Genomic DNA, 12,195 nt, shown 5'->3' with positions numbered 1-12,195 from the left:
AAAATGTTATAAAATCATACTAAACAAATATTTTTGAAAAGAAGTTTTAAAAATCCAAAATCACTTATATAAATTGATATATAATAATTTTTGAAAAAAAATAAAGGAAAAGAATATATCTTAAAAACATTACTTCTAAGAATAGATTTAATATAATCAAATTAATTTAAGAAGTTTTTAACAAATTTTCAGAAATATAATACTTTATTGGGTTAAAAAAAATGAACTTCAGGTGTTTGCAATTCAAATTTAAATTAACTTTTGAAACTAAATTAACATTTTTAACATTTTAAACAAGAAATTTGAAAAATTTTCAGTTTAAAACTTTTAAAGCCTGATTTAAATTTGAGTTATATCCACTACAGATTATTTGATCTGAAAATATTTGTGATTTTCATAATTTTTCAACTTTAATACAATAGTTAATTCTGAATGCAAAATTTTCAGTGAAATTGGCATATGTGGTAAAAGTTATTTCTTAAGTATCAGAAACAAACACAAACATATGATTGCATAATATATAAAATGTTATTTACAGAAAAAATACAGCACATATTCAATNTTAAATAAAATAAATCGTATTTTCAAGAAATGTAAAAAGCATATAAAAATTTTATTGTTAAAGACATTTTTATTTAAAAAATTTTGAAAATTTAAAATTGTAAAACAGTAAAACCTGTGTAAACTGGAATCGCACGATATCGAATATTTTTTCCTTTTCGAACGGGTTCTTTTTTAACATAGAAAATCGCTTCGTTCCGAACAAGTTTTTCCGTTTAGACAGTTTTTCTTTATTCGGACTTCGTTTCGGACAGGTTTTACTGTAATAATTCGTAAAGCATTTAGTATGTGCTAAACAAACGCCTCGGATACATATACATTTAAAATCATTGATCCGAAACTATTGATCCCCGTATAAGGGAAGAGTGGGAGGAATGGGACTTTTGGGAAAAGTATGCCATAAACATAAGCAAAGAAAAATCTCGAATCTTTCTTTTTTAGCTTGTTAGTTTGAACCATCCCTGTCCCCTGAAAAGTATTGGAAGTTTCAATGCTAACATTTGGTAGAAAAATTATAAGTTTTGTATGCTGTGACGAGTGTCCCACTCCTCTCTAATAAAAGGGAAAAGTGGGACAGTAAATGGGAGAATGAGACAGTTCATAAAAGGATAACAAAGTCACAGAATTTGTATTAAAATACTTATCCCACTCCTCCTAGTCCCTTGTCTCCCCTAAAAAACGAACTGTAGCGATCTGATCGATCTCTATCCACGTATACAAACGTTATCTAGTATCGACTAGAATAGGGGTGCGTATACTTTTCGTCTCAGAGGGATCGATCCCAAACGAAAAGTAAGATCGGATCAGTCTTTGTCGTGTGTTTTAGTTGGCGGAAACTATACAAGTAGGATCGAATCGCATTTGTTCTGTGAATGAAATTGCTCACAAAACGGCAAAATGGGGGAGCTTACGCCACGCATTCTTGTCGTACAATCTCACAAAATTGTCTCTTAATACATATTTTTTTCTTTTTTTTTAAATCTTAGTTTATCGGATATTTTAGTAATAATGTTTTTACTTACCATTTATAAGTCTGTTAAACATATTTCTTTGCTCTCAGCTATAAGCTTGCCTTTAACCATGGAGACGCCATCTTTAATCTTTTTTTATCCGATCCAAACGGTCCTACCCACATAAAACTCGTCTTTATCCTCAAAATTAAACTTTTTGCCATTTATAATAATTAAAAATATAAAAAGTTTTTAAAATAAAATATCATAACAGATGGCGACACACGCAGTCTCGAATGTTGTTGCCGAGAAAGTTACGCAACTCGTTTCTGGATTTTTTCTTATTCGAATGCACCATTCCGCTGGTTGGATAGAAATAAGGCTTGTTGCGAGAGAGGGGTTGAAGTTAATTGGACCAAAAGTAGTGGTTGACCTTTTCTCGGATGACGGGATGGTTCCTGAAAAGTTTCATTGCATTTGTTCAAATCTTGTCGAAATGTATAAAGTACAAACTAAATAACAAACTTCTTTATATATCAGATTTTGACCCCAATCTGTCAGCTAATTGACTTTTTCTTCCTTCCATTTCTCCAAATGTTCGGTTATTATTGTCTTTATGAGGAATATGGTTTGAATTCGATCTCTATCTCCTAGGATCGCGATTTTCAACGGTGTGCCGCAATGACACTTCAGGAGTGCCACGAAATAAACTAATGAGCAATACCACGTGTACTAAAAGTTATTGTATATTCGTATGTAATTAAAATAATGTATTATTTAACATTTTTATAATGATTTTATTGAAAATACTGTATACAATTAAAACTAATTGTACAAGTAATTTAATACGCATTACAAAGAAGTAGGAGTGTTGCAAGAAGAAATTACCGAGTTTGGGTGCCATTATTAAAAAGAAAAGATTGAAAAACGCTGTTCTAAAATTGGTCATGTAACTTTTTATAGAATCTAATTAAATTTAAAGATAAATGTTTACGTTATGAAAAATAGCAATTTCGTTGCTTCATACAAATAATAGTTTAAACTTGATGGACTCCCCTACCTTACATCGTATCATATTAAATTAACCATCCTTCGAACGAATACACACGAAAATATACAGAAGTATGTAAATCCTAATTTAAATATATACAGGGTGTACATAAAAGAATATAGCAGTTTTAAAAGTGTTTAATTACACTTTAAAGTTAACGAAGAATAACAAACCAAACGTGAAAAGAAAGAGTAACATCTCCAGTTTACCTTATACGTGTTCAATGTGAGCTCCGTTTGTCACGCGACACACATCCACCCTGTAGGCTAATTCTTAACCAGCATTTCTTGGGTGATGGTAACAACAGCTTTTTCAATCCTATGTCTCAACTCGGACAGGTTAGTAGGCTTCGGGGGCACGTATATTCGGTCTTTTACAGAATCCCCTAAAAATCACAGGGGGTGAGATCGGATTATATTGGAGGTCGTGCGAAATAAGTCCTGTCATCGAGCCCATGGCAACCAATCCAACGGTCAGCACAATATCATTTAACCAATCTCGTACAAACAACTAAAACTGTTTTCCTCGCTCTCACCTTCTAGCCTATAACCAACTTTGCACACCTAATGCAAGTGATACTACGTAGACCCCCTATAACACTAGATAATTCCGTGTTATAAGAATTCCATGTTGTACGAGTCACTTAGATTTTACAAATACGTGAGCCGTTCACAGCCCGGCACACGTATTTGTAAAATCTAAGTGATTCGTACAACACGGAATTCATATAACACGGAATTATCTACAGTGTTATAGGGGGTCTACTGTATAACGAATTCAAACTTCTATATTCTTTTACGTACACCAATCAGTCATTTGCACATAAATTACAGTTTAGGGCCTCGAGCGATGATGCCACAGTTTAGGCTTCGCGTTTCGATTAACGTGGGAAATACTTTAAGTAACTTAGAACCAGAGCACGTGTTTTATACCATTTTGAACCATGTTTTATATTTATATATATAGAGCAACCGGTCTTTCTCTATATAAATATAAAACATATTGCACATACCATCATCTTAGCTTGAAAAATATTTTTCACGAAAACTTTTATTTACAATATAAATTAATATTATATTTAAATAATAAATCGTAAAAAAATTAACAAAACGAAAATAAAATTTAATTATGTCTTAATAGATTAAACCGGAAATTCCACTTTAATACAAAAAAAAATTAATTAATTAAACGATAAATTTAATAATGAATTTATTTGAAAAATTTAATTTCTAAGAAATTTTATTTATTAATAAAGTAAAAACTTCATTTAAATCTCTATTTATTTAAAAGTAGTGTCGATTAAGTGTAGTAAGAAAAAATGCGAACAATTAAATAATGAAGTCATTTGTCACGTGAACGAAAATAGCCCAAAGTATTTGTTAATAATCAATTTGGCATCAATTCCTCGTATGATGTCATTTGGTGAGGTCACAGTTATTTACTTTTATCTTATTAAAATAATATCGTATATTGTTTTATAGTGGAATATAATGAATTTATAATTCGAAATGCCAAAGAATAAGATGGTGACAAAGCCATGTCCCAAGTGTAAACAGCAGGTGAGTTTCGTTGATTAATTTCTCATTAACTGTCATCCCGATAACTATTTTATATTAAGTCTTCCCATTGGCTTAGAGAAATTCGATTAATTTGAATATGGCCAATCGCCTTACTTTTAAGACAAAATGTCAAAAATAAGTGTATGTGACAGCCATAAAAGGAAAAGTAGTTAACTAAGTGATATTTGGAATGAAATTTTTTTTGTTTTAATTAAAGATGTATTATTAAATCGTTATAAATATTTCTTTTAATTTCAATACACGGTAATTAATTATCATCTTATGATGATGATGATGATGTAGCGTCGTGATGATCATTGAGCTGTTTCCCTAAAGGAATTCCATAATTGCAATTACTTCCGTGATTAAATCAAGCGAAATAATAATAAATTTCAAAATTAAAGTTATATTTTATTAAATTTTCAAATTTTCCATTATATAAAATGAGTAGGAAATTTGTATATAAATACATCTACTGTACTGTACATATAAATTACCCATAATAAAGTACTACTACTACTACAAGACAATATATAATTTGCATAATTATAAAATTTCCACATTTTTTAAATATTAAGTTATTTATTAACTTTTTAAAAGATCAATGTGTTCTTTAAGTAGCTGTGTTTTAATGAACATTTAGTAAAAAATAATTGGATTAAAAAATTGTCGTGCGTGAAAGGATTTGGTAGTTGTTTGGTTATAACTATTCAAGGTCTATAAGTGTCTGCCAATTTCTTTTGTTTTGTTTTTTAAACTTTTTGACCTGTGGGAACTAAGAAAGGCTTTTATTGAGCCCATTGTGGGTTTTGCCTGGCCTGGGCCTGACGTATCCGGATGGATGCCTCTCGAAAAATTCCTGGAGTTTTGACTCGCCTGGATTCAGTCCCGCAGATCGGTGGGCTGCCACCCAAACCGTTCGGCCGTCTGGCCGGTGTCTGTCGTCGTTTAGTTGTAATGTTGTTCTATACTTATATTTGAAAACAAACTGTAATATAGTTATAATTTATTTTGTTTTTCTTCCATTTTATATAATGAAAATTTTATCAGTTTCTTTTTATTTTAAATTTTTTTATATTTTAATGAATCGGTTAAATCAGATTATATGAAAGATCTTCGGTAGTCCGGATTTTGATCAAAACACCTGGATTAAAAAAATAAATTGGATTTACCTCAATTTCTTTTGGGTTTTGCTGTTTGTTGTCAGGAAATTAATTAAATTTCTGAAAATGGGTGATATAAATCTGATATATTGTATTTTGCTCTGGACAAAGCATGAATAAAATGAATTCAATCATAATGTAGAGGACGTGGTTGCTGTATCATCAAATGCAGTGTGTAGCACTGCATTTGAATTCAATCAGTTGCTGTCTAAAATTTTTCTATTTATAATAAACAGTACTATTAGAATGTATTATAAATAGGTTTCATTGCATATTATGCAGAGAATTGCATTAAATTTTGAATTGAGATAGATAATAAAAATGTTATAAAAATCCATTAGCTAATATAGGACACATTTTTAAAATATAAACAATTATTTCTAATTTTGTTATCTTGCATTTAACCTATGATCCAATTTTTTATTTTTTGATATGTAACTTGAGAATTATAATATATTTTCATACATATACTGTAACTGCTTTTATTCAACAATACCTATATAATGATTATGGGTTTGATTTGATTTTTTCCAAATTTTCTTTATATTTATCAGTGGCATGCCATCCGTGGAAGCTGTGAAAGCACTACTTTCCTTGTATTTTCTAAAATATAAATACGTATTGTGCAATTATTTTCACATTTTAACATACTTTGAATTAATTAAAATTAATATTTCCTTATAACTGCATTATATATCTTATTACAAATTTATATACATGTGAAAAACAATGATAAGATTACTATTGTATATTTGAATATAAATTCGTACATGCATATTTCCAATGGAAGCGCTGTATTGTCGAATACGGGATAGCTTCCGTGGCAAAAATATGTGAATCGTGTAAAGCAGCCAGATTACAGGCATTCGCACATGTGCTTTACAGACCACCACCTTCACGTGGTTTAGCTCGGCACCAAAATATCGTACAATGCTTCCAATGATTCTATCTGGGGCCAGCATGGCTTCCCTATCATCAAATGTCACCGCACGCTACTGATGTTTATCTAAACTACAAGTTTTAGGCTTTTAAACTGTTCAAAGACTATTTAAAGTCATCAATTTTTATTTATTATTATTTCAATAATAATCTTCAATTTTTTATTGTTTGTGCTATATAGCACAAACATTTTGATAAATTTTATATAAAATTTATCAAAATGTTAAATAAATTAGGAATGTCAAATCCGCAATTTTATTATCAATAATTAAATAATGCCATTCTAATCTTATTTTTCTCTAGATATTTCTAAAGGTTGAATTAATTAAAAATGAAGTTCTGATTTTTGAAGGTTGCATGAGATGGAAACTTTCCTTGTCAAATTTCTGTATTACTAAATGTTATTGAAATAATCAATCATTAAAATTAGCCTTATTGATTATCAAACTATATTTAAAAAGGAATTTATTATTCAGATAAATTTAGTAATATGACAGTGTTTCTCACAAAATGCATAGAATAGCAATATTACTGATATTAATGGCTGTTAGTCAGCTTGAATAAACTTTGAATTGGCATTTAAAAGTGAAAAACTGTTCTTTTTCTTTAACTTGCCGAGAAGTTTAATATTTATTCCTAGAAGTAAGCTAATAGATTATCTTTGCATATTAATTAATGGTGATGTAATAATCTAACCTGTTTTTTAGGTTTTAAATTATAAATGAGAAAATGAAACTAAACTCATGTTTGATTAAAATCAAAATCAGTAAAAGTACTTAAATGTAATTAATTTTTATTGTATTTACAATTAACAATTGAAAAATAGGTTATATATATGTGATTAATCATAAATGACATATAGGAATCATAATGGTATGCTGGTTGTTTTCAAAATAATTTTTTTTGTTTTTTTGTTAATAGTCTCATGTATTACTATCACTTATTTAGAAATTGGCATCCTTTAAGTTTTGTATTTTATTAGTTTAAAATATATATACAAGTATGTGTGTATATATACAGGCTATGTAATACTGAATACATATTTAATAAATGATATGGAATATCTTGATAAAAAGGCAGAATAATATAATTATTAATGTATTGATAGGTACATTTTCATAACTTAGTTTAACTATCATTTTTCACAAATATTAATTAAATTATGGAATATGCCCTATAGACAGTCTGTCATCTTTTGTTACTTAGGCCACCATATTGTGTTGAATTTTAATTGATTAAATTCTGTAATTTAATCAGTTAAAAGTTAGTTTAAATGCAGTGTGAAATTCTGGTACTTTAGATTTAATTGATTAATTACATTTTTGGTTATTGTTTATATTATATTGATGTATATTAATATTAATAAAGTTAGTTTTATAAATTAGTTATATTGTTAAAGTTATAATTTTTAATAAGCTATTATTATTTAAAATTGTTTTAAAATGAAGTACCATATTGACTTAAATCTAAGAGACGCCGTAATTTCTACATGCTCACCTGAAATAGACAACTTGAATCAAATTTATGTCAACAGAAATTTTCAGTATTTATTTCAAGTAATGTAAGTTATATATCATTATGTATAACTTACTTTTTTGAAAACCCCTTTACTTTCTGAATCAACCCTAATGTTGTTTTAGTCATGTTCCTGAGTATTAGTTTTAATTGTTATATAGGCATGTAGTTGTAGTTTTAGTAAACTAAAATCTATGCTTATCAACATTAGATTCAATGTTCATATTGGATTCAATTTATGCAATCATACTAAGGTTTGTTTAGTGTCAGAAATACAACATTTTTCGAAAAACCAGCGCATAACTTTTACTAGGATTTTCATTATAGTACTTGCAATGTTACTGTAATAGACTAACAAGATTGTTCAAAGTTAGCCTCTTAAATATTCTCTGTTATGAATACTAATGTAATAAAATCATTAAAATGATGCCATAGAATTAGTGACAGAGAAATAAGATGCATGGTTCTAGAGATTATTAATTATGACATATTACTTTGAAATCGAGAAGCACCTTATTTTCAGAGATGATTAAACCTGAAAAGTGTCTTACATTTCAGTAAACATGGTAATTTTAATTTAATTGCTTTATTATAAGTTAATTTTTAAAAGTTTAATCATATTTTTGTGAGTATAATTTGCAATGGCATATCAGATATATAGTGCCATTGCCCTATAGGTGCAAGTTTGTGATTGCAATTTAAAATTGTTCTTTAATCTGACTTGTTACATAACCTTCCCTTTTAAATGTATTTCTTAGAGCCCACAGCTTATCTGTGTTTATGTACAAAAATATGGTAATTGAAAATTTGTTCATAGATATTAATTTGGTAAGTTTTAAAAATGATTCAAAGTATTAAATTTGTGTCTGTTCTTAATATAAAAATGGCATATTATGTTTTAACTTGATAAAACATTTTATTTTATTTTTTCTTTTAAGAGCATCAACATAAATAGGCTTAGGCCTTTAGATTTCTAGCATACCAGATCTAAGTTCACCTTTCCTACCATCATCTCACATATAAAACAAGAAATATGTAAACTATTGTAGTGCAAGCAAATAGTGATTAAGATGATAAACATTTAACATTTAAGGCACTTATTAAGATAATAATAGTTCACACTTTGTTAGTTGTATATTCATACAGCTAACAAAGTGATAGAAAGATAGTTTAAAAATGTGAAAAATATCATTAATCACTGCAAAAACTGGATGCACAAAGTATAAAAGTACAAAGTTTGTTTAAACGCCATCCTCAGGTTTCTAAGGATGACCTTTAAACAAGGTCAAAAATATTAGTTCAGTTAATAAATTGTTTTTGTAACTGGATTTAGATATTTTTAGGAATTGATTACTCTTAAAAATATCTGTTTATCTAAAGATAATGATAACTGTTACTTACTCCAGTTAGAATAAACAGTTTTATAAATGTATTTTAACCTATATGCTTTGGAACTTGCAATAGATGATGATGTAAATGATAACAATAAACAGATTCCACTGTATTTGAATCACTTCAAAGAGAACAAGCACAATTCTACTTGAACAATTATTTAAAAATAATAATTGTTCAAAAAGAATTGTTTGCATTTCTGAAAAACAATATTCTATCATTCCTTTAGTTTATGAAAAGGATTGGCAAAAATTCACTTATGTTGTATTTATTCAGCTTTGTTGAATAATTAATTTTAAGATAAATTATTTTTCATTATTTTAAAAGTATAAAAAGTTAGGATATTGAAATTATATGTGCGTCAATTAAAAGAATAAGAAAAATACAGTTATCAAATTATTAAATTTATTGACATGTTTTATTGAATATTATAAAGATTAAGATAAATGCTTTGAAAGTAGGCAGAAACTAATGCCTTTGAAATATTTGATTTGTATTTATTGCATCAGGTTCCTGTTGCATGTAAGGCCTGTCCCTGCGGTCATGTGTTTTTTGTCGCCCGTCGTGCCGTCAGTATTCATAAAATAGGTGCACGACGCGGTTCAGATGAAGGTGGCGAAGGAGACAGAGAAATAAAGAGAAGGAGAACAGAAAGGATAAGAAGAGAAAGACCTAATTATTTTAATGCATTACAAATAGAAAATCAATTAAAGTCGTTTCAGAGGAAATCTCGTCAACGAACTGGAAACAGTACCAGTAGTAGCGCTAATGATTTGGAAGGCGAAGGCTCTAATAGCGAAGAAGGAGGTACTGTTGCATCAAAAAAGAGAGGAAGACCAAAAGGATCCAAAGGATTAGATAAGGGAGATATTAAATCAGGTAATAAAATTAATAATAATCATGTTTTTTAAATTAATTCTAAAAAAATTTTTGAGCTCAAAAATAAATGTATGAATTTATTAACTATTATTAAATTGAATCTCAATAATAGAATTAATTGGTAGCCTACAAAGTTATTGATTCTTTCAATAAAAAGCAATATAGAAATCTTAAAAATTCCTAAAGATTTTACATTGATGTTTCTACCGGTGTGGTAATTGCAGAAATTGCTTTTTAATGTGAACAAAAAGAGATTAATAAGTAGTTGTCAAATTTTCTATTATAAAGACGGACAATTTTAGTTTTATTTCATTCTTCATTTCACCAAAATAAAGCTTTTAGTTTCATTCTTGTATTATTGCAAGAATGAAACTAAAAGCTTTATTTTGATAAGTGAAAAATTTTCCTTCAAAAGAAAAAGATCTGTAGACATACGTTGATATCATAGATTAGTCAATCTATGTGTTCTTGGTATAAATTTAGTCTGTAAAAGAGTCTATCTCATTATTTTTGTATATACAGTGTTTTTATATTAAGTAAACAAATAAACTATAATTATTTCTAAATGAATTACACTTTTAATTTAATAATAAAATAATATATTTCAGTGGAAAAAGAAGAAGACATGTTTGCTAATATATCTGCCGAGAAAGCTTTGCAATATTCTGTCATTTTAGCAGAAATAAATAGAAAATTCTGTGCTCAACAATTTAAAGTATGACATGTTTTATATTATTTAATTAAAAATAAATGAATTTAATTAGAGCATTTTATAATATACCATTTCTGCTTTATGGAATTTTATTATATCAGTTTCTATTTGCAAAGACAATATAAAAAGTAATTAAATAATGTAAATTGAATTGCTTTAAAATGAAAATTAAAAAAAAAAAAAAAGATTTTATTGTTATCTTTTCTAATATTCTTATGATTTAATCATGTATATATATATATTTGTATATATGTGTACACTGTATATACGTATACGTGTGTATATTGTGATTTTAAGTAAATTTAGGAAGAATAACGTTGAATGTAAGATATTCCATAATGCTACATTAAAATAATCAATTGTTGTTGATGATATTTTACAAAGATCTTAATGGACCTTTAGATAAGATAAATTAGATAGATTTATGATATTTGGACATAAAGAATGATTTAAAATTCCTAAATTTACATTCCTAATTAAAGAAAAATGCTAAACAAATAAATTAAAATTAGCAATATTCTTGAATAAAATCAAATTCTGTAACAAATAAACTTAACTTTGTTAGTATTAATTTGAATTAATCTTATGTTTACAATATTTAACATTTATAATTTGATGCTATTTTATGGAATTAATGGTGTCAAGAGCTATTTCATCTTAAATGTCTAATCGAGGCTTCAGGATCTATGAAAATTTTTTAAATTTACAATACACTAATTATAAGTTTTGAATTAATAATTCACATCCTATTAAATTGATTAAAAGCTTTAATAATTAATATTTTTGGGTAATCATACAGCTGTCATCAGATTTTATAATTATGTAAGTAGCCAAAAATTGGTTTAATAAGTTATGGATTGCTATTACTATTATTTACAGTATGTAAACGTAAATTTGGCCATATTTTGTGGTGGTTCAATCAAAAGTACAGGCTACATGCCAAAAGACATTTCATAGGTTGATAGAGTTACTATTAAACGGATGTATCTTGCCGAAATGTTTTAAAGATGACAGATTCAAATCATGTGTACGATATTTACGAATTGATCTGTATGTGGAATTCGTAAATTTTTCACATTTATTATTGTATGTATTTAAATCAAATATTTTGATATGTATAAAAAAATTAAATATATACATAAGCATAATAAAGCAAATAAATATGAAAGATTATTCCTAATTGTTGAGAAATTTATTTTTATATAATAATAACCACATTAATAATTTAGAAAAATTTGTTTTGACAACATGTTTTATTTATATCTTATCCCAATTTCCTCTGTCTGAGAGATCAACTACTATGTTCATTTTATAATTTGATGGTAATGAAGTTCATGGTTGAAGTCTATGGCAATGTTCCTTTTAAGATGATTACAGAGATTGTCCTGTTACATCTAGTAGTATCGTCTTCTGTGCCATTGTCATCAACATTACACTCATATATCACATTTGACATTTCAGTTTTTGAAAACAG

General features: G+C 27.5%; 1 protein-coding gene across 1 annotated transcript; it reads left to right on the top strand.

Moving 5' to 3' along the window:
* The first annotated feature begins 3,927 nt into the window (after nt 1-3,927).
* Nucleotides 3,928-11,647, top strand: LOC111620967 (UPF0547 protein C16orf87 homolog). Its single transcript, XM_023362994.1, has 3 exons — nt 3,928-4,121; nt 9,640-10,009; nt 10,618-11,647. Exons 1-3 carry the CDS (start codon nt 4,071-4,073, stop codon nt 10,728-10,730), a joined length of 534 nt encoding a protein of 177 aa, XP_023218762.1. The 5' UTR covers nt 3,928-4,070; the 3' UTR covers nt 10,731-11,647.
* The last annotated feature ends 548 nt before the right edge of the window (nt 11,648-12,195 follow it).

Source organism: Centruroides sculpturatus, unplaced genomic scaffold (genome assembly GCF_000671375.1).
Source record: "Centruroides sculpturatus isolate CEXI.00-Female unplaced genomic scaffold, Cexi_2.0 scaffold252, whole genome shotgun sequence".
In the NCBI taxonomy this organism is placed as follows: Eukaryota; Metazoa; Arthropoda; class Arachnida; order Scorpiones; family Buthidae; genus Centruroides; species Centruroides sculpturatus.
The sequence above is the reverse complement of the archived record's forward strand: the minus strand, read 5'-3'. Positions and strand labels throughout refer to the sequence as shown.

Excerpts from the sequence above, each read along its gene's own strand:
- LOC111620967 (XM_023362994.1), top strand. The coding sequence starts at position 4,071 with ATGCCAAAGAATAAGATGGTGACAAAGCCATGTCCCAAGTGTAAACAG. Across the intron at positions 4,122-9,639 it reads GTCCCAAGTGTAAACAGCAG|GTTCCTGTTGCATGTAAGGC; the intron begins GTGAGTTTCGTT and ends TTATTGCATCAG. Across the intron at positions 10,010-10,617 it reads TAAGGGAGATATTAAATCAG|TGGAAAAAGAAGAAGACATG; the intron begins GTAATAAAATTA and ends AATATATTTCAG.